The 24,106-nt window shown below is 37.3% G+C and overlaps 1 protein-coding gene across 1 annotated transcript in view; it reads right to left on the reverse strand.

Moving 5' to 3' along the window:
• The window catches only part of LOC108696337 (FERM and PDZ domain-containing protein 2), an 86,763-nt gene extending 72,017 nt beyond the window's left edge, over positions 1 to 14,746 (reverse strand). The window contains exons 1-11 of the mRNA XM_041569122.1: positions 14,529 to 14,746; positions 14,091 to 14,207; positions 12,288 to 12,430; positions 10,295 to 10,360; positions 9,454 to 9,639; positions 8,821 to 8,935; positions 6,528 to 6,609; positions 4,749 to 4,908; positions 3,777 to 3,848; positions 2,694 to 2,874; positions 1,535 to 1,685 (exon numbers count right to left, since the gene is read on the reverse strand). Of these exons, the coding sequence (XP_041425056.1) occupies positions 1,535 to 1,685; positions 2,694 to 2,874; positions 3,777 to 3,848; positions 4,749 to 4,908; positions 6,528 to 6,609; positions 8,821 to 8,935; positions 9,454 to 9,639; positions 10,295 to 10,360; positions 12,288 to 12,430; positions 14,091 to 14,207; positions 14,529 to 14,556 (1,301 nt within the window). The 5' untranslated portion in view covers positions 14,557 to 14,746. The remainder of the gene's footprint in view (positions 1 to 1,534; positions 1,686 to 2,693; positions 2,875 to 3,776; positions 3,849 to 4,748; positions 4,909 to 6,527; positions 6,610 to 8,820; positions 8,936 to 9,453; positions 9,640 to 10,294; positions 10,361 to 12,287; positions 12,431 to 14,090; positions 14,208 to 14,528) is intronic.
• Between the last annotated feature and the right edge of the window lie 9,360 nt (positions 14,747 to 24,106).

Genomic DNA, 24,106 nt, shown 5'->3' on the forward strand with positions numbered 1-24,106 from the left:
AGACAAACATCTAACTAAATTACAGAAACATCCTTCATCCTTCAAGATTCATGTTTAGACAAACACCAGCAGGAGGAAGGATCTATAAAAAGCCTTCCCCAGCTGGTGATTTGTGGAGAATTTGACTAAAGATGGCCATACACCAGCCACTAAAAGCTGCTGACTCAGTTCCTCCAATTGGCCAGGTTTGAATATCCTATAGGATGAGGAGCGTATCAGAACGCTGATTGTCCAAAGGGTCTTCGTGCCACTTTGTGTGTATATTTGGCTCAGCACATGGCCAAATCAGACCCAGATCCACTTGTTTGGCAATCTCGCTAAACAAGGAGATATGCCTGTGTACAGACAGCTTTAGGGTGACAAAGTCCAAAGAATTATGTCTATAAACAAACACAAAGGAGCACCAGTGAAAAGGGGTAGGCTTCAATAAAGCTCACATAATCCGAGTCTCACTCTGAAATGTCATCTCCCTTCTTTAGCAGCAATCACTTTGCATATAAGCAAACATTGGTTATGACCCATGTGCCGCCCCCTCAAGTCACTGATTGGTTACTGCCTGGTAACCAATTAGTGGAAACCAAGAGAGCTGCAAATCAGGAAGTAGTGTTCTGGCTATTATATTAGATATTCAGTCACTCCAGCCTTTATACATTACATTTTTGGAAACATATATATATTAGAAACATTATTTATTTAGCAAATCCTATCTATTTACCCAGGCTATATTTTTACACTGAACAATTCATTTAAGGTTTTAAAGGCCTTGTATTTTTAGCTGCCTACCAAATAAATATACCATTCCTTCTTACTGGAGTGCTGCCTTCATTTGTATCACAGCTTTGGCATACATGCAGCATACAGTACATGCCTTTATTGTATTCCCCCCTTCCTCTGGGGGCAGCTAGCGGATCAGTTAGGCTACTTCCCCTTATTTTTTATTTTCAATCTCATCTACTATTATATTGTATTACTTTGAAATTGCAAAAAAAAAGCATATAGTGTTTTAGCATGGGGGCCAAAATATATCTGCATTATACTTTCTGCATGTAAGATGTCTCGAAAATGGCACAGCATAGTCCTTGTGTTTTGTGTGAAAGTATACAAATAAACATAGTTTAATGTTAAACAACCCAAGCATTAGCAATGATTTCCAGGAATGTGGATTTTTCTATAATTTTGATAAGAGAGTGTTATGAATATTATTTTCAAAATAGTCTTGGCTTTGTCCATGTCAAGTGAAAAATTACTTTAAAGTAATTTACCATGCAGTCTGTGGTAGCATCAGTTACAGTAGAAGCTCTTAAGTCAGACTATGCAAGGAACAGTTGTCAGATTGTAATGCATTTTTAGACAATAATCCTCCCTGTGTGCTCAGACAGGTGAATTACTTGTGAACTTTTGGCAATGCTTGTAATATGGGACAGAATCAGCTGTTTCTCCGCCAGTAGAAAATCGCCGGTGAAGAAACTGTTGAAGTAACATTAGACTTAGCCTACCCAAACAAAAAAATCACCCTCTGCCTATGATGACTTACTTTAGTGCACTGAAATTCTGAAGAAAATATTTGATCCTGAAAAAGAGAGTAAAGGCTACGATGGTTGCTTTCTTTTTGGAAGTCTTGCTCCAACCTTCAGGTGCCACCTTTTCTAAGAGATCATCTTCATCCAAGAAGAAAAATTCTTTTCCTTCAGAAAATAAGCAACAACTACAATCATTTTATCATGCAGGAGAACTTCTAATAAAAAAAACAATCAGTTAAAAATTGTTCTTTGAAAACAGTTTCCTATTGCCATTAGTCTAGGGAAAGAAAAAAGTATGTCCCAAAACATTGCACCTTCCCACTGTTGTTTTCTGAGATCTCATTGAAGTAATGATAAAACTTAACTTTTACTGATCACAATTAAGATAAATACCCAAAAAATTATGATTAAAAGAAAGTTTAGGAGAGGGAGTTGTATAGACTCAAGGTCAACAAACTTTCTGACGGTAAATACAAAGCTAGATTGTAACTCAATTAGTAATCACATGAGTACAAGCTAAGCTGTAGCTATTAGCGTTAATTGCTGGCGGCGGATCGGAAGAGGTGGTTTGTATCTTACACTGCTAATTCTGCCTACTTACAACATTTGAGATATATGAATATAGGATCATAAATGTCGTCCGTACAGTTATTCCAGCGTGCTCAGCTTTTAGCACTGCTGATACACACCTCGCAGCAGACCGAGAGTTCAGTCCGCCCAGTGTCCCTAGTAGATTGTGAGTCATATGTCACGGGCTCACCCGTGCTGCTCTTATATCATAGTAGGACCCTATATCGCATCATGCAGATTCTAACCGATGCGTTAGTACTGTATAATGTTTTGCAGACTGAGGGTGGATCACCATAAGGAGGAGCGGACCTTCCGGTACAGTTAAAACTACCCACTTCCTCCCGCACCACCCTTCTCCTAGTCGTTGGGTCTTGTGTGTAAAAGCGGCAAAATAACTAGGTTGCGCTAGAGAATAATATGCCTTCCGGTATGTGGTCAATTGCCCACTTCCTACCGCATCATCCTTTTGCCGAAAGTTAACCCAAAAGACTTATAAAGGTTTTTGGGAAGGTGCAATGTTTTGGGACATACTTTTTCTTTGTTTATATCTCTATCAATGGAAGGTGCTACCTATCATTCCACTGACTTATTGCCATTAGTCACCTGTCATATTTGCCAATCCAAAGTAATGAGGTTGATTTTGATCAAGTTTGATATAAGCTGCTGCACATTCAAGAACTGTTCGCACTTGAGATCTGATGTCGCACTTTATCTCTAAACAAAGACCACTTGGAATTATTACATAAAGGGTTCTCTGAAACAGGTAGGACTTTCCTTTTTTGTTCTGTAGATGAAAAGGACAAAAAGTAAAGTAGTAACTAACAAATAGATTAGTTAAAAATGGCACTTTTTATAAATGGAAAAGAAGGACATACTGAAGAACAATGATTGGTGATTTTATTAACCACTAAGAATTTCTCAGTTTTTTTCAGCTGGATTTTTATTATGGGATGAGCTGCGTGAACTAGATACATTTATTAGGTTATTCGATTTAAAATTAGGGATGCACCGAATCCAGGATTCAGTTTGGGATTCAGCTACGATTCGGCCTTTTGAGCAGAATCCGACCAAATCCTTGTGCCTGACCAAACTAAATCCAAATTTGCATAAGTAAATTAGGGGCACAGAACAGCCACTATGGTGCACTTTGAAACTTTTGTAACAGTTTCCGATAAACACATAAGTAATTGTAACAATATAAGATAACAGGTCTCTTGGGGAAACTGTGACTTAAAGGGCAATTCACCTTCATTAGCAAAACTGTAATTGAAAAAAAACACAGAAATGTGTTCAAACTTTCATAACCTGCCGAATTTTGTAAAATTAACATGGTAATTAGGGGGTGTGGTCACGAAATGGGTGTGGCCAAAAATTGCCGCTGCAACTTTTTTGTCCCTCTTTTTATTTCCAAAATTTTGGGAGGTATGCTTGTTTTTTTCACAAGTGGATTTTGATAAAAAATAAAAAGCTTGCCTCTTAAAACCTGGCAAGCTTTTAATTTTTGTTAAAAAAACATTCACGGAACAAAAAAATCTTTTTAAATCCATTCAGGAGCAAACAAAAACACAAGACTTTATAAAGCTGGAGGCTATAGCGGTGAGATGTTGTGGCAATAATAATCTACAACTAAAGCATTTACTGCTGTTCTGAAAACGAACAAATCATAACAGTATAATTAAAACTTACTACAATCATAGCCGGGAGCTCCAGTGTGACAGGGGGTTCCTTTGTATTTAGCACAAATTCAGGGCGAATAATCTATTTGTAACAAAGAAGAAATAACTATGGCATGATACCTACAGCAAATATGCAATTAATTACAGTAGCAATTAAATAATTTTAAATGTATAATATAATATTATTTAAAGGTATTTGTTAAAATGTAAAATTAGCTCATTTATTAATTTCAAAGTTAAACCCATTGACTTATATACAACCTCGACAGGTCTGAGATGCCGGATTTTAAGATTCGGATTTTACCGTCCTCAGGTTTTAATAAATTCCAAACAATTAGTGATTTTTTAAAAGTCTGATTTTATATTAAAAAAATAACACATTTTTGTGATTTTTGCATTTGGAGTTTAGTAAATAACCCCCTTGAACTCCTTTCAACTTGCCCCTTTCATGATGACTTGAATTTGGCAGATGCCGTTTTCAACTGCAATCCCATTTGTAAATAACTCTAAAACCATTGAAAATTTGTAATGGTTTGTTAAACAAACTTTCCCATTGCAGAAAATATAGTAGTCATCAATATTTAAGAGGGAAGCATGCATTCCCTGTGCAGACCTACAACATTTGGGCCTATGTTTGCATTTATATTACTAAACATTACACCAAATTGAGCAGAATTTACTTTTTTGCCTATTGCATGAGCAATGTACCTACCAATAGCTTTTTTGTTTGCTGGGTACAAACTTACCTTGAGATTAATAAATAAATGCTGGTTCTCCCAGTAAATCAACAGCCAGTGGAAGTCCACTGCTTTGTAATTTAGTGACAAAACATGCTGCCACACACTTAATATACTCAGTGAAAGTGTTGATATTTTTAAGCCATCCACACAGCAAGAGAAAAAGGACATTAATAACATAACAAGCCCTTCCACTACAAAGGAAACTGCTGGATTGCTCATTATCTGTCACTTAAGCTTCTGACCTTCTTTTGATGGAGGTGTGAGTTCTGTCCAAATACATGCTTGAATTGTGGTTCATATCCACTGGAGCAGGCTGCACTGAATGGAGAGAGCTGGTTCTGTACAGAATTATATAAATCTGCCGGTTCCTTGGTTTCAGTTCTGTGTGTTGGACTCTGAAGGCTTAACAAATTCATAAAATGCTGTTAATGAGTTTATCCTCGTATGAATGTTAATTCACGTCACAGAATTACGCTATATCAGTAAAAAAGCAAGGTACTATGAAATGCTGCTACAGTATATATAGTATTTGCTTTGAAAAACAGATTGGTAAATACTGCCTACTGAAAAAGCTGTGAGAAGGGAATAACAACAATCATTTTTATTTTTAGAACAATATGCATTTCTACCAATCATGAAGCAAAACAAAAGTTTTATGATCGAATTGGAAGCAAAAAAATTCTTTCTATGCTGAGTCTGTAATGTGTTTCTGTTTTCTGCTAAATGTATGTAAATGTAAGAACAGCTAGTGGCATGATAGTATTTTCTAAAGTGAATAACTTTTGTATTGATACCATGTTCCAATGACTGAAGACAGCATTTACTAAGACAAGACTGAGGCAGATTAACCTTTTCAGTTACATAGTTAGTTACATAGTTAAAGGAACAGTGACATCAAAAAACAAAAGTGTTTTAAAGTAATGAAAATATAACGCAGTGTTGCCCTGCACAGTTAAAACTGCTGTGTTTGCTTTAGAAATACTTTATATTATATTATATTATATTATTATATTATATTGTTTATATAAATATGCTGCTGTGTAGCAATGGGGAAAGGCATTCAGAGGAGAAAATTCTGAGGTTACACAGCAAATAGCAGATACGCTCTGTAGAACATAATGGTGTTATCTGTTATATATAATATAGCCTTTTTAAAAAATGTTGCCATTGCTACACAAGCAGCTTGTTTATATAAACTATAGCAGTGTTTCTGAAGCAAACTGATCAGTTTTACCAGTGCAGGGCAACAATACATGATAGTTTCATTACTTTAAAACTTAAATTTTTTGGTGTTACTGTTCCTTTAAGCTGGGTTGAAAAAATACCTCAGTCCATCAAATTCAAACCCTCCAAATGAAACCCAGTGAACATACACACACTCACACGGAAAGCTTTTTTCAGGCATGCTGGGACACTGTGATTGCTTCACAATGTGTGCAACTGACCCATTACTTCACAATTCCTAACATATTTCTGTCTCATTAGGCCATTTACAGCAGACCTGTAGAGCGTGTCCAAAAAAATGAGCGCTGTAAGTAATTGCCATAAATGTATGATATGAGGGCAGATATTAATAGATGTAATTTACCTTTTATATTCTTTAATTCCTACACTTGAACTTGGTAATGTTATGTAATATTATATTGTGCCAAAACACCAGTAACAGCCAAAGCAATCCTGGGAGCCCTAAACGCCAGGGCCTGTGTAATCCAATTGGATATATGGATGTATGGCAGATTCATTTTATTTTGACATTTAATAAAATAAATAAATCACATCTTATATTCACCAAACTAGCAGCCACAATGCACAGGCCTTTCATATTTCTACTACAACTACATTGCTACATTGTGAAAATTATATTTTGTGCATGTAAATTGCCACAGAATTAACAGTTATGTTACCAGAACCTAGAAGTGTGTAGTAGTGCTGTATGGATCATTATAGAGCTATTTCTTAATAGTTTTAAATCCATTGAATATCTGTTATTTAGATCATAGCTTTTGAACATAGCTTTTTACCTGCTAACAGAGAGATGGTAGGTTCTGTCATGGAAATTGCTGACAGTCTTGTCAGGTGTCACACATGGCAGAGATCTTTCTCCTGTAGGCAAGAAAGTCATCTGTGTTACACGTGCATACAATATTTAAGTATTTAAGTACAAATTATTTTTCTGTTGCATGGCTAATATTGTAGGTTAACATACCATCTAAGCAGTTTACTTTTACTGAGGGCAGGACAATGCAAGCATTTCATTGATCTCAATAGGCCTCCAACATTACAGGCTAAAGATATAGTAAGTTAGGTTGAAAAAAGACACATGTCCCTCAAATTTAACCTTTTATGTCTATACGTAACCTACCTAACTGCTAGTTGATCCAGAAGGCAAAAAAAAACCTTCTGGAGCCTCTTCAATTTGCCTCAGAGGAGGAAAAAATTCCTTCCTGACTCCAAGATGGCAATCGGACTAATTCCTTCTTAAGACTTCCACAAAGCTATCAAGACCATTTTGCATGTATAAAAAAATGGCAAAGCTGAAAACCATATTAAAGTTGTGGTGTATTCGTACAAAGGCAAAATTATATTCTGATCTCTTGTGTTTATGCCTAAAGCAGTTCATTGGCCTGTCCAGATTTAGAGCAAATTAAAGTAAACATTAAAGGAACTAGTGATGTGCGCCTGCCTGATATCCACCCTCCATCCTCGCCCGCCAAGTCCGACTTTTGGGTGCCTTTTATAGCCCTGACGATGTCACAAAAGAAGCGGGGGGAACAGACACGCGTCTATAAAAGTTTAACCCGGAAGTCGGAAGCAAGCATTGTAAGGTCATGGGCAGGGAGAGCAGGCAGACGAGCTTAACCCAGACCCACCTGCGACCCGGAAAGGGGGTGAGAGGTCGGCCCGAACCCACGGGTATCGGGCCGTCCTGCACATCACTTGTTAGAATGTATAATTAACCAACAGATAGGGGCACATTTACTTAGTTTGAGTGAAGGATTAGAATAAAAAAAAATTCTAATTTCTAAGGGTTTTTTTGGCTACTTCGACCATTGAATTGGCTACTTCGACCTTCGACTATGACTTTGAATCGAACGATTCGAACTAAAAATCGTTTGACTATTCGACCATTCGATAGTTGAAGTACTGTCTCTTTAAAAAAAACTTTGACTACCTACTTCACCACCTAAAACCTACCGAGCACCAATGTTAGCCTATGGGGACCTTCCCATAAGCTTTATAAGCAATTTCTGATCGAAGGAAAATTGTTTCATCGATGGATTAAAATCCTTCGAATCGTTCGAATTTTTCCTTAGATCGTTCGAACAAAGTATTTGCGGTAAATCCTTCGACTTCGATATTCGAAGTCGAAGGACTTTACTTCAATGGTCGAATATCGAGGGTTAATTAACCCTGGATATTCGACCCATAGTAAATGTGCCCCATAAAGTTGAAACTAACAGATAACGAATCTTACTGTACAGGTACCATCTCATACCTGTCGAGGTCCTGTCTAAGTCAATGGGAGAGGCACCTACCTCAATTTGAAGTTATCGTGGTTTGCGCTGGGTTTAGCGGAAAATCTGTCTTTTTTCTGGGGGTTTTTTGGAAAAATATCGAAAAAAAATGAGCAATTCAGGAAAAAAGCTCAAAAATTAGAGTGATTTGGATTCTCGCTTCATTTTATCGAGGTTTTTCCACAATCCAATTAATTTGGGTTATTATATTAATAAATTAGGTCAAATAAAGCATGGGAGTTTTTTATGAAATATGAGAAAAATTTGGATTTTAGTAAATAACCCCCTTAAATTAACTTTTAGTATGATGTAGAGAGTGATATTCTGAGACAATTTGAATTAGATTTTTTTTAGTTTTGTTTTTTTTTTAGTTATTTAGCTTTTTATTCAGCAGCTCTCCAGTTTGCAATTTCAGCAATATAGTTGCTAGGGTCCATTACCCTAGCAACCATGCTTTGATATGAATAAGTGACTAAATTATGAATAAAAGAGCCAGTGAATAGAAAGATGAGTAATAAAAATTAGCAATAACTATACATTTGTAGCTTTACGCAGCATTTGTTTTAGATGGGTTCAGTTACCCCATCTGAAAGCTGGAAACAGTCAGAAGAAAGCGGCAAATAATTCTACTATAAAAAAAAATAAGGCCAATTGAAAAGATGCTTAGAATTAGTAATTCTATAACATACTAAAAGTTAACTTAAATGTGAGTCAGTTTGTATTGTTATAGAGCTTGAAAAATTTCCATTAGTTTCTTCAGACTGTATATTTTAGATGGGATAAAATTATTCTAACTTACCAGAACTGGCCATGAATGTAGAAGGAAATAACATGGATCCTTCATGTTTCTGTCGAAATCTTTCTCTTATCATTTGGCTCTGGACATACTGCATTTTTGCAAACTCTTCCACTTGCTTTTCCAAAAAAAGAAGTTGTTGACATTTACATTGTTAGTTCTAAATTAATTTATATTTTGTCTTTAAATTTGAAAAAGTTAACTGGGTACAGATTTACTAAAACCTGTATGAGGGTGGAGACATTTGAGGGGAAAAATACTTTTTACATTGCAGAGAACATTTAAACCATGCATCAAACAGAAGTGTGGTGCCCTCAAGAGAAACATAAAAACAAATACGGATTATTTTACTACATACAAATATTTGTACCTTACAGCATTATCATCAGTCAGGAATAAAGCTAGAGACAGAGCTGAAAATAGGCCTGCTGAAATACACAGTCCTAGAATCATCCCCTATGCCAGAATTGGCGTGCCATAATGTATGTGAACTGTTTGACAACCTGACAACCAGGACCATTGATTCTACATTCTATAGGAGGTAAGCCGTTAATGCATCAATTCTGTCATTGAGAACTATTATAATCCTTGAGTTTACTGATCTGCAATTTCCTACAAACTATGCCAATCACTAACCTGGCACATGCTGTCCAAAACTGGGCTCACCAGCCCCTGAATATAGAAAGCAGAGGAGGGCAAGGTGGCCTGTTTTTCCCTCTCCTTACATGTCTGCAGAATTATTTCTGTACTGGGTCGGCGCCTAGGACTCTTTTCACACATGGGAATTAGAATGGAATGTAACTTCTGTCCAATATCCACAGGCTGCAACGTATAAATACATTTTATTAAATTTCTTGCAACTTCTTTATAGCATTAAGTGTACAGAACAAATTGCTTAGCTATGTAGTTTAAAAACACCAAAAATACATGTCAATTGGACCACAAAACAGCTTGAAATCTGAAAGTGAATATCTATTAGCTTTTACTAATTAGCAATAGCCTTGTACTTTGAAATACCTCCAGGATTAATTAAAATCGTATTTGGAAAGTTTCACCGGGGGTGTGCCAAAATGTTGGGTACTTACCAGTGGAAAAAAATGCTAAATTTCTTCCACCAGCCAATGCAATTTTCTCTAAAAAGAAACAAGGTCTAAATACAGTGCCAGTTTTACCTAGGGTAGATTTACATTCCTTTATGCACAGTAGAGTAAAAGTGGAATTTTTTACTCTACTGCACATATGCAAATGTCCACCCAAGCACCATTGACTGTAAGGCAGTTTAAAGTCAGGTCAGGAGTTTGTTTTTCCATGGCTGGTGCAGTTTTCTTTAAAAGGAAGCACTGGCATGGTGAAAAACTGATTTATTTCAATGGGTAGTGTCTAACATTTTGGCAACCCTAGAGAACAGGCACACCAGACATATTAATCTAAGTACCTAATACTGATTTTCTTCATGAAACAGTACAAAATTACAGACCTGATGCTCTGGAACATTGTATTCTGCCGCCCAGTAAAGAGTCATACCTAAAGAATACACCAGTGACTGTGGGAAAGAGAAAAAATGGTTGTAGTGAAATTACAGGATCTATTATTTGTGTATTCAGCATTGCAGCTTCAAAGGGCTACGCAACCAGTGCAGGCCAGATTAACGTTTGTCACACAGAGGAAAAACATTTTGTGGCTGTAAAACACAATATGGGATAAGCACTAAAAGAAAATAGGCCACAATTACGAAGTACATGACGGTAAAAAATAGAGAAGATGAGCACAGAATGCCATATTTTTACACTTTGTACTCTGCCCCATATTTTGTGTTCTTTGTTCATCCACATGAGTGCAAGGAGCAGTGCCTTCTTATGCATACAATGTGGTCTGTATTTGGCAGTGCTGTATTCTAAAGGTGTGGGTGGCATGTAGGTGCCCTTTTTGGATGGCTAGTGTGTAAATCAGCAATGCACTCGGCAATGGAATTTTAATTCTTGTGATATAAGTAAGTGCATCCCAATGTCTTATTGTTATAATTTTTCAGACTAGAGAAATCAATAATGATGTGCTGTTGTATAAAGTATACAATGTATTTGATGGTTTGTAAACATTCTTGAAAATGCCCCTACCACAAGTGTTTTTCTGATTTTTCCCCGGAAAATCTGGAATAGTCGGATTTTCAGGCTAATTCCAGCTCAGACCCCAGAAACTTCTAAATAGTATAGGGACCTCTTCCAATGACTTATATACAACCTTGGTAGGTCTGATATTCTGACTTTTACCATCTTTAGGGTATAATAAATCTCCAAAAATGTGAGGTTTTTTTCACACTAAAAATTTGGATTTTATAGTAATAAAAAAAACTTGCATTTTTTACGTTTTTGGCATTCAGACTTTAATAAATAACCCCCTTAAGAGTTATTTGTAAATGTAAATTGCTACGGAAAGCTGAGTTTGTCTGTCCCTCTCTATTATCTGCACTGTTGGTTCTGACTCTTGAAACAATATAGAATAAACCAGCTAATTAACAGACCTGTGAAGTACAGGTATGGGACCTGTTAAACAGTATGCTCGGGACCTGGGATTTTCTGGATAACAGATCTTTCTGTAATTTGGAACTTCATACCTTAAGTCAACTAGAAAATCATGTAAACATTAAATAAACCCAATAGGCTGGGTTTGCTTCCAATAAGGATTAATTATAGCTTGGTTGGGATCAAGTACAAGATACTGTTTTATTATTACAGAGAAAAAGTAAATCATTTTTAAAAATTTGGATTATTTGGATAAAATGGACTCAAAGGAAGACCGGCATTCCGTAATTCGAAGCTTTCTGGATAACTGGTTTCTGGATAACGGATCCCAAACCTGTATTGTGTTAACCGCAGTAATGGCTGCAGAAGAGCTGTATACTGCTACATTGTTTCATGTACTACTTTCAATTTCAATTACTTTTACAAATACCTGAAAATGTTTCATTCATATTTATTTTGTTCTTTGAATTAGACTTTCATTTACTGTATGTGGAAGAAAACCCCTAAAATAATTCTAGTCTTAGCAACTAGTGAAAGAAGACTTTCCAGTAGCAGATATGCAAACCCTCAGAAGTTTGATATCACACAGTTACTAAGCTGGCCCTTGCATGTTCCATCAGTCGTTCTTCGGCATAAATTCTGCCCACAAAACTAGGTTCCACCCACGTCCAGAGCGTTTCCCACCTTATAGCATCTGTCATTACACAAATAGCATCTGTCATTAGTTTTGTAATTGCACGTCATATGTCCAAAGGTAGACCATAAGGCGGTTTGGTATAAGAAAGTAGGGGGTTCAAGCGTTGGTTGTGGCCCTCCACACATAATCGTCTCACTACATGACAAAAGTTAACCAGCATCAACATGATCTAAAGGCAACTTTTGATGCACACTAATATTTTTTAGTGTCAGTATCACTTTAATGGTATCAATTTAAATCAGATATCATTCTACCTCAGATGTCTGTTTAGGCTCTTGGAATATTTCCGGTGCTCTAAATGGAACAGCTTCAGGGTCATATACATCATGGAAAGAAAGATTCCCAGATCCTGAAAGCACAAGGGACCAGGGCGAGATTGTGATCCTTGTGCTTGAATCTGTAAATGGAATTACAAGGAAAATCTTCTTAAGTACCAGTGGGACTCGTTTCAGAAAGTCAACAATTGTGTCTGCCCAATGAATACAGCACATCCTGTTTTTGAGAGCTCTGTATTCATGAGAGGTCAGCTGGTGGAGGCATGTAAGCATTCTCGCTCCCCCCAACTTCTAAATAATTAAGATTTTTATTTATGCAAGCTCTATAGCAGAGCAACACCACTGGCATAAGTCTGATTTGAACAAACAGTACAGGGCACCATTTTGCATTCGCTTCGGGGGTCCTGCACATGGGGCAGTGGAAAAAGTAGATGACCCCCCTAGCCCTGTTCCTTAAAGGAGGAATAAACCCGTAACATAAAAAATCCACCTACCCTTTGTAGACCACCCTCCCTCCTCCCCCCAGCCTAGGGGAAATTTTTGTGACTTTTGGTACATGTGCAGTTGTTCGGGGCTGGAAAATTACTCCAACTGCACATGCACCGAAAACGATGGTCTGCTTCTGAAGTTTAACAAAGAAAGGAAGATGGCTGCTGTGAACTGCGGGGGACAGATTCTGCACCGAGGGGTAAGTAAAAAGTTAGGGGCATTTGCCTCGGGTACCACCTAGGCTGGGGGGAGGAGGGGGGTCTACAAAGGGGTTTGTTTCTACTTTAAAGGGATTCTGTCATGATTTTTATGGTTTACTTTAAATTCTAAATTACACTGTTTCATTGCAAATAATTCACTCTACCATGTAAAATGTTATTCCTGAACCAACAAATGTATTTCTTAGCTGTAATATTGGTATGGAGGCAGCCATCTCAGTGCAGAGTGCCTGATTCTGAGCTTTGAAAAGGAGCCAGCACTACAGCATGGAACTGCTTTGAGACAGCTATTGTTTCACACCTTCTCATTGTACTTCAATACCACCCTAGTCCCACTTAGTGGTAGACATGACAGGGGTTTTCCTGCTGGGGTGCTACTCTCATGTCTACCTCGGAAGCACTTTTAGCAATGCGAACAATTTCTGATTTCATTTTGATCTCATGTGTTCTCCACTCTTCATGAAACCTGTTTTTTGTTAGAGAAAGGGGGTCTGGGGTGTTAAAGATCATTTTATTGCATTTAATGTATTTGGGCTTGAAGTTCCCTCTGCCTCTCACTGTATTTATTGTATATGGGGCTAAAGCTCCAACTGCTTCTCATTGTATTTAATGTATTTTGGGTGCCAATACTTCTCCCCCTCATTGTATAACATATGTGTGTGTATGTGGCACTGTATGCCTCTTGCATGTGCATTTCCCTCTTGCTTGCGCTTGCTGTGCACTGCCAGAGGTCAGGGGCACCAACTGTTCAGCAATTCCAACTGTATTCAGGGGTGTCTGTCTGTAAGCACGTAATTACCAGTAGCAGTAAAGAGTATCTAGGACTGAGATATTCTTTCCAATACAACAGTAAATGTGTAATATATATGATATATCCTCCCTCAGAAGCCTATATTTATTAAAAGTCATGCTTATAAGCTGATTAACTGGAGCCAAATATCTAGGTAATGTTTGCTCAATCATTATCTGTGTCTATTGTGTAGAAAGGTGTAGTTCGGTATAGTTCAAAGCATATAATGTGTGTGTAACACATTTGTACAGTTGTATTTAAAAAACAAATGGAGCCTGAGCTTACCATCCTTCTCAATATGCTCTGCAGCTGCAAAAAGCAGTGCCCACACATCTTCCTCACTCAGTGGTCTTCCCTTCACTCTTAAAATATTAGCCAAAGAAACCCAGGGGCCACTCATTTCTGAAAATAAGACACCCAACTATGTTATAAGAAATAAAGAAAAAAAAGAACAAATAGTCTAGAATATAAATTAAAAACATCATATATAGACATCAATGGGTAACAATCAATGCCAAAACAATACAGAGTCGTTTCAGGTTGGTCTTTTTTGCATAAAGGATATAATTGATATTGCTTGTATTCATTTGTAAACTGAGGCTATGTCACAAACAGTTTCAAAATTACACAGAAAGGTAAAGCGTTTAATAGTTCTATTTTTTAGGATTTGAAGGAATAAAATACACAACAAACAGAACAATAATGTTTCACAGGAAATCTTACCTTTAGAATGGCTTTCAGAGTATGGCATTACTTGTTTGCTGAAACCAGCCTGTTTTCATAAATTGCCAAAGATCACATTCTAAAGTATACAAACTTCTCCCAGAAAGCTAGAAGGCTGGGCAGCTTCTGTGTATCTTTGGTAACTAAGCACCCTGGACAACATTAGTTGGTGACTCTTAAATAAATGCAATCTGACTGACACCAGTTACCCTAGCATCAAGACTCCCATAACTGTTTGCTCTCCTACAGCCACATGTTTGTTTACAAGGATCCAATTTAATATCAGATTAACGGCCGGATGTCAGCTTTCAGTCGGATTACCTAGAGCTAAAAGCAGGATTCTTTCTATTTTCTATTCAGACACAGAACAAAGATTTTTCAGTGTATAGTATGTAAACATATAGACAATGACTGGGGAAGTTAGAAACTCAGCATTGCAACTACATATATTTAAAGATATGTATTAAAATGTGTTATAAATCTTGCATGTGTGTGAATCTCTAAAAAACATAAGGATAATTTACTTTCCTCCAGTGCAGTGTGCAAAGTGCAATTTAGAGTGCAGTCACTATGTCTTCTTTACCCATTACACAGTGTTTTTCCCCAGAATTTCAGCATAATGGTGATCACCAGGGGGAATGTGTCTGATCCAATTGTGGCAAGTGTCAAAATTGATGCAGTTGCATTTGCACTTTGATGCAAATCAGACACAATTGCTCTGAAATTTTTCTAACTCAGGTTGTTGTTATTTTGGGTATTTGGCAAACATCTGACATGTGCATGCTACTCTTTTAGCAAAAGCTGAAATTGATGCAGGCTACAGTGGGAACCTGAAACTACAGTCTGGTTTGGGGGTGGTGATAGCCCCCACGGTTTCCCAGTGTCAATAGTTGCGGTTGTGCTCTATTTGCAACAGGAGGCAGGAGGGACTGAGTGGTGGCAAATGCAAATATGCTGAAGTGCAAGAAGCACTTTTCGATACAAGTACCTTAAATTAATAGAATTTTTCAAATTTCCCTACAGTCAGATGCACGCCTGCAACTGTGGTGCGGTAAATTAATGACCACTATGTATACCCTTAAACCCTAAATTATATGCCTGTGCTCAATTTATGTTAAAATCTGTATCTTGCTATCCCATGTGAGGAGTTTTAATCGGTTTAATATGTAGCTGGTTTAGTTCTCTGCAATGGCCATGTTCATCATTTATACTGGATTCAATTAGTAATTAAAAGTAACTGTGTGCAGTATGAAATCCTTATGCCAGATTGTCTCAATTTAAAGGGTGGGTACTGCTTTTTCCCCTGTAAATAACCACAGGGCACTAGAGCAGTCCAACATGCTTTCAACTTCTCAAATCAGAACTGGGAGGAGGTAGTGTTATATAGACAATCTAAAGGGTTAAACAGTGTGGGGCTGATTTACAAATACAGGTGCTTAACTACACAAGTACAACTGCTTATAGTAATTAATCAGCAATTTTCTAACTTGTAGTAAATTAAATGCAGATTGGTCGCTACTAGTAACTGCACAACTTATCACTTGTGAATTTGGGTTTTATATGAGTGTTTGCTATAATATTATTTGTTTTATAGATTGTTTAGATCACTTATAGTAAAGAACACATCTAGAATTTGGAAAGTAACTTTTTTTCTGGAAAATTTAAAGTGATACTGACACTATCCTATCAAAAATGAATAGCGTGTCCGTAACAGCAACAAACACCTGCAGTGTACTCATTTTTTGTTACAAATACTGAGGAATGTGCATTGTTACCCATCACAATCCCACTGCAGGGTGCAATTAAAATGTCAACAGTATTTAAAGTCTACAGGATTGCTCCACCCACACCCAGCATAAATAGCATATCTCAAACACAGATAACCTGCATAGTTCAGTGTGTTTGCGAGTCAGACTCTGGTAAGATACTGATATGAGGTGGTTTTGTTGCCATTTTGTACAAAAAGAATATGGTGCTTATTTGTGACATGCTTTCTGCCATTGCATTAATGCTTAATTCATTCACTTATTCATTCATTTGCATTATCACATCTGTTTTATTTTAGGGTCCTTCCCCCCAAAAAACTTTAAAAGACCTGTACCAATATTACAGACATATGTGGTTTTGGCTAACAGATTTTTTTAGACTGCCCGACGGTTAGCCACATACAGTAGCAGGCACGTGGGTGGTCAGTTTCTCCCCATAGAGGCAGGGCTGTGGAGTCGGTACATATATCCTTCGACTCTAACTCCAAACTATGTTTTTAAAAAAAAAACAGTATCACCAAAAAATTTACATGTATCAAATTAATTAAAATACAAAGTACTGTTGCTCTGCACTGGTAAAACTAGCGTGTTTGCTTCAGAAAGACTACTATAGTTTATATAAAAAAGCTGCTGTGTACCCATGGAGGCAGCCATTCAATGAGGAGAAAAGGCACAGGTAAGCCCTGTTCAGTACAATGGTGCATTATGTAACTTGTGCAAAGGTTTTTACAAGTGCATGCTAACAGCATATTATATGTTAATTACTTTAAAAAGCTTTCATGTTTTGGTGTTACTGTTCCTTTAGTATACTAATGTATTTTCCATGTTAAGTTTACAACATACAAGGCATTTTATCACTGCCAAAGCTCAAAAATATTAACCATATCCTTTAGTTATTCTAAACCAAAGTCAAAGTTAAACTACATAAAACCAATACAATTGGAAAACCTAAAACAATTTATAAATTAATTGAACCTGGCATATAGCTGTAGAATAGCTGTTAAATACAATCCAAAATCAACTAAAGTATTGTTCTTAGAAACAGAATTTATTCTGCCATATCCTCCTTCATAGAAGCTCTTAAATCTTGTCAGTGCTTGTATTTAAAGTTATTGGGATTTGGAACATTTTTGTTGACTCTGACTCCAAAATACCCAAAATTGCTTCTGCTTCCCCACAGCATACAGGGGAAAACAATCTAGCAAGTTGGCCTGGAAAAGACAAGTCAACATCAAATGGGTAAAGCATTATTTTGCTTAATGCCATGCTAATGAAAACTAAAGGTAATTTTTTTTACAGCTGATGCAGTTTTGTAATTTTTTCTATATTTTTATTACAAAATTTTAATTTTGTATTTAGGTATTTAATAGAATATTTTGTGGAGAATTTGGTTTTAGAGAAAAATGTTTTGATATATTAAAAAATGCTTGATATATTACTAATTCATGTCAAATCTATTTTAACCCAAAATAAGCAAAACATCAAAGTTGGATCCATTGTAAAGCTGTCAGATCAAACAGGAGATAATTCAACCTGCAGCTCATATATTTAGCAAACGTTTTAAAATTCTGCAGGGCTTTCTAGTAATGTTTTGCATTCTGCAGACTGTATAAATTTCTGTGTAGCCATGCAATGCTCATCTGAATTAAATTCTTATAAGTAAATGTCATACATAATCATCCAAGTAAAACTGGTTAATTATTTGTTTGATTGTTTTGTTTAGCTACATACTGAACTGTGAAATACATACTGAACTACTGACACATACCTCTAGACAAATTAAAACCCAATCATCAAGAATTCTATGGCAAGCTGCAAGTTACTGGCCATATAACTTTTACCAACTCCTTTAAAGGAAAACTATACCCCCGAACAATGCAGATCTCTATAAAAAATATATTGCATAAAACAGCTCATATGTAAAGCCCTGCTTCATGTAAATAAACCATTTTCATACTAATATAAATTTTAGTAGTATGTGCCATTGGGTAATCATAAATAGAAAACTGCCAGTTTAAAAAAAAAGGGCCGCCCCTGGGATCGTATGATTCACGGTGCACACAAACAAACCAAACAAACTATACAAGTTAGGTCACATGCACCAATTAACAGACAGTGTTCTGTCTTTTGCTTCCACACTTCTTCCTGTTACAGTTAGAGCTGTCTGGTCAGGTGATCTCTGAGGCAGCACAGAGACCATCAAAAATGGTTGGTCAAGGCAAGAGATGTAAAAGGGCAATAGTTACTTCGGTTGCTTAAATATTTTGGGGGTAAAATTTTAATTTAATAAACCAAAACAGATTCCAGTCTGTGGTACAGTCTATAAAGACAATGTCCTCCTCATTCTAAATAAATAAATAAATCTATTTCTGCCTGCAGAGTTTCATCAGAATTATATTTCATGGTTGCCATATTTTTTACCAGCATCCTGGCTCTCAACCTTCTTTCTTGCAGGAAACATGCATGTGAAATTATGGGGGGGGGGGGGCATGAGAGAGAGTAGAAGCTAAAGGAAGTCATAAAAGTGTTGCTACAGTTTAAGGCAGACACAAAATCACATTACATTGGCGTGAAGAAAAAGACAACATAGCAAAAGAGTTGTGAGAAGAGGGCAGGAACAGAGAAATGTGCAACGACAGAAGATAAAGAAGACAATATAATGGGAGAACTGAATGAAAGAGAAACAAAGTTTCGAGGAAGAGAATAACTGGAGGACATCAGGAGAAAAATACACCAAGGAACAAAATGCAAACTGGAAGAATAAAGAAAAAGATCTGCAGAGAGGGAAGAACGAAATGAAATGAATGAAAAAGCAGTGAATAACACAGGACAATAGTTTTAAAAAGTGAGTTTTGGGATATCTCCACATCTCTTTATTTTCTTATTCATATCTGCGTATTCAACCATTTGAATATGTTAATTGCCTTCCTGACATTTGAGGGTTTTTTTTGGAGTCAGAAATATTCGATCAAATACTAGACATTCAACATTTTTCTTAAATATCCTCCCAGTGAGTATATTCGAATAAAAATAAATTCACATAAATTCGACCTTTGATTAATCTGTCCATTAGTTATTGCTTCTTTCTATTTCATCCCTCTTCTTTTCATATTCCAGTGTCTCATTCAAATGCTAAGTTAATTAGGATCATAGCAACGAGATTGCAAACTAGAGAACTGCTGAATACAAAGGTAATAACACAAAACTTGAATTACAGGCAGGCACCACTCCGGAACACCAAACTCATTAAAGGAACAGTTCAGTGTGAAAAGAAAAACTGTGTAAATAGATAGGCTGTGCAATTTATAAAAATGTTTCTAATATAGTTAGTTAGGCAAAAATGTAATGTATAAAGGCTGGAGTGAACAGATGTCTAATAAAACAGCCAGAATCCAACTTCCTGCTTTTCAGCTCTATAACTCTGAGCTAGTCAGCGACTTGAAGGGGGCCCACATGGTACATATCTGTTCAGTGAGTTTGCAATTGATCCTCAGCATTCAGCTCAGATTCAAAAGCAACAGATATGACCCATGTGGCCCCCCCTCAAGTCTCTGATTGGTTATTGCCTGGTATCCAGGGTAACCAGTCAGTGTAAACCAAGAGAGCTGAAAAGCAGGAAGTAGTGTTCTGACTGACATGTTATACATCAAATCACTCCAGCCTTTATACATTACATTTTTGGCTAACTAACTATATTAGAAACATTTTTTATTTTGCACAGCCTATCTATTTACCCAGTTTTTATTTTTACACTGAACAATTCCTTTAAGTCAGTAGAATCCAGGAGCCCAAATGTTAAGTAATACAAAAAGTCTTTATTTTACATTATGTATAAACGATAAAAGCCTTACGCATTTCGTGTCCCCCAAGGACATTTAATCATAGGCTAACTTTCTTATGGTACATACACAATATTTTCAGGAAAAAGAGTCAATAGGTGGAGTTTGAATTAACCAACAGGTTTTTGTATGTCGTTGCCTCTAGTGGCTCGTTTATAAAATACACAATATATCATTAAACTGATAACATACAACAAAACACTCCAACAATAGTACAAAATACAAAACATCCAAAAAAAATTTTAGTACATTGTACACTATATATTAGGGGTGCCCAAACTTTTTGCAATGAGGGCCAGATTTGGCGAGGTGAAAATATGTGGGGGCCGGCCATTTAGCCCGACATTCTTTGAACCATCAACATTAAATTACAGGAGTAATCGTAGCAGTAATATTTGGGCACATTAGTGAAATGATCTGCCACTTGGTCTATAATGCTGCCTGTGTGCTGAAGGTGTTAGTAATAGACATGTACTGGCACATAGTGACGCGCCGCTCTCACATATTTCTTAAATTTACTGTACTGGCACGTCACTACGTCTATTGACACCTTCAGTCCTAAAGACGTATGTGAGAGCAGCGTGTCACTACGTGCCAGTAAGTGGCAGATCATTTCCCTAATGTGCCCAAATATTACTGCTATGGGATTCCTGATAGCACTGTGCTGGGGGGCCTTATTATTATTAATTTCATTATGGAAGCTGAGGGCCGGTGTAAATTTGGAAACGGGCCGCAATTGGCCCCCCGGCCGCACTTTGGACATGCCTGCTATATATACACACAATGTAAAATTACTGGTAGAATCCAGGAGCCCAAATGTTAAGTAATACAAAAAGTCTTTATTTTATATTATGTATAAACGATAAAAGCCTTACGCGTTTCGTGTCCCCCAAGGACACTTAATCATAGGCTAACTTTCTTATGGTACATACACAATATTTTCAGGAAAAAGAGTCAATAGGTGGAGTTTGAATTAACCAACAGGTTTTGTATGTCGTTGCCTCTAGTGGCTCGTTTATACAAATACACAATACATCATTAAACTGTTAAGATAAAAACAAAACACTCCAACAATAGTACAAAATACAAAACATCCAAAAAAAATTTAGTACATTGTACACTATATATACACACAATGTAAAATTACTGGTATTATACACTTAAAAATGACACATCTCTATTGTTACAGTCTGCAACATATTTTTTTCTAATTTTCTAATTGGTTCTGTACATTACCACAATTAATTTTAAATGAAACAACTCAGATGCAGTTGAACTGCAGACTTTCAGCTTTAATTCAGTGGGTTGAACAAAAAGATTGCATAAAAATGTGAGGAACTAGAGCCTTTTTTTAAAACAATCACTTCATTTCAGGGGCTCAAAAGTAATTGGACAAATGAAAAAACTAAATATAAAAAAAGCTGCTTTTTAGGTTTTTCACATTTTTATGCAATCTTTTTGTTCAACCCACTAAATTAAAGCTGAAAGTCTGCAGTTCAACTGCATCTGAGTTGTTTCATTTAAAATTCATTTTAAAAATTTACAGAACCAAGATTAGAAAAAAAAAGTTGTCTGCCCAAAATATTAATGAACCTAACTGTAAGGGGCAGATTTATCAAGGGTCAAAGTGAATTCGAGGGAATTTTTCGAAGTAAAAAAATTCGAAATTACAAGAAATTTTTTGGATACTTCAAATAGGCTACTACGACTTCGACTCGAAGTAAAAATACTTCGACTATTCGATAATTGAAGTACTGTCTCTTTAAAAAACTTCGACTTCCGGGGGGCGGACCCAAAGATGGCCGCTAGGGATGGGCGAATTTGACCCGTTTAGTTTCCCCCGAAAATTCGCTGCCGGCGAAATGTCGCAGACGCCCATTAAAGTGTATGGGCGTCTTTTTTTTTTGACGCACGCCGCCATACAAGTCTATGGGCGTCATTTTTTCGGTGAAACGAGATGAAAAAATTCGCCCATCCCTAATGGCCGCATCTTAGATGAGCTCCTGCTATTGAGCTTCAATCCGGTGCCATCACGCCGACCTAGCCTTTTAAAACAGCGGCCACCAAGCTCTAACTGTGCAGCATAATAAGGGGCAACGATAAAACCCAACATCGGGCTCACCCCCTTAACTGCAACCCCGGAAGACTGTGTGGGCACGCCAGCGATAGGCCCCAACCAGACCGCAATCAAAGACAACGCGGATGATCCGGATTCAGGTCAGTGCGGGCGCACCTTACTATCAGCGATCCCCAGACCAACAGTGCCACTAACCTGATTGTGGGTTTTTTTTTGCGATAAATAACCGCTCTGACGTCTCAAGCGCACTATAACACGCAGGCCCACTTACCCGGAAAGCACACTCCGTTACTGCACAAAATCTGAAGTGCGCACTACAGCGGCCCTTAATTTGAACAGTCACATCTACCTGTGGACTTGGACCAGGCCCCGACAAACCCAATCTACCTAGTCGGCAGGCGAATACCTCATATACTAATGGTGATAACCTAATCCTGATCACGGGAGGGCGGGAGGCGCTGCAATCTACCGGGTCCCTACAATGAAATACAGAAGTGCAGTGGAGGCCAAGCTAACCGCAACACACCGGGAAAAACCCTGCCTTAAGTGTACCTAAAGGACATATTCTATATATCAGGCACGTACCGACTAAACCCTAGGCCCGCCACGTGGCACTCCCCTGAGGCCTAACCAATACCTCAACAAGAAGGGGAACTTTCTCCTTGTAATAGAACTGTGAAATTACTTCCTACAAGTTCAATACATAAAACCTGGGACTTCCACCTGCATCTAAGCAACCAAGTGCAGGGTGAGTGATTCAACTACCCTTACTGTATGGTATTTCACCAACTCTTACACCCTGTGGAAATATAACCTACCACTTCAGGATTTCAAACCAACAAAGCCCAATTCTAATAACTACCATATGCTACAACTACTTTAACGCAACTTGCACGCAGACGCTAATACTACCATACACAGTATAATTGACTATATAACTGAAAGACAGTGGTTTTAAACCAGACAACCAAAAGGAACTGCCCATCCTTTCACGTCAAAATGTGATAGCCTTTTGTAAATGAATATTTCTGCTGCTACCCAACAGATTAAAAACCTACAAACACGGGAGAAAGATAAAAAAAAAAGGGGGGGTAGTGTACAAAATCTGACCTTTGCTACACTGAGCAAATTACTAAATTTGATCCAACCCATTAATTACAGACCATGGATAAATATCTAGGACAACCCAATGCAAAAACACCGAGACCAATAAGGCAAAAACCTAAAGACAAGAAAACAACACAAGATACTGATCCAATGGATTCAGACTCTGAACCCAGTTCCCAAACTACACAGATGCAGATCCAAATACAAGACTTAACACAAATACTTGGTCCTTTGCTGGATCAAAAGCTGGCTGGCATCAAAGACAATATCACTGAAATACTTCAACAGGTAACTAACCAGGCACAAAAGATAACAGAAGCTGAACAAAGAATCAGCGTGTTAGAGGGCGAACTAGACACCACACAAAAAATCCTGGACACACAACAGAGAGAGATTGCTATCCTAGCTGAAAAGGTGGATGACCTGGAGAACAGGAGCAGACGTAACAATCTCAGAATAGTGGGAGTCTCAGAATCGATCAAAGGAACAGATCTGGAAAATTTTATTAAAACTGAACTACCAGTCTTGCTTAAAATGGAAGAAACCCAATCTGCCTTCCTCATAGAGAGATTCCACAGAATTGGACCTCCTCCAACCGCCTCCTCTAACAGACCAAGACAAGTGATATTTAAACTGCTAAACTATTCTGACAAAATGAACATATTGATTTCTTGGGAGTCGGATAACATCATCCTGGGAGGTGACGCCAATGTGGTATGGGATGATTTCATGGACAAATCAGGTAAATCCACAACCTATTCACGAACCAGAGCACGACCTTTACACACA

Source organism: Xenopus laevis, chromosome 7L, assembly GCF_017654675.1.
Source record: "Xenopus laevis strain J_2021 chromosome 7L, Xenopus_laevis_v10.1, whole genome shotgun sequence".
NCBI classification, from domain to species: Eukaryota; Metazoa; Chordata; class Amphibia; order Anura; family Pipidae; genus Xenopus; species Xenopus laevis.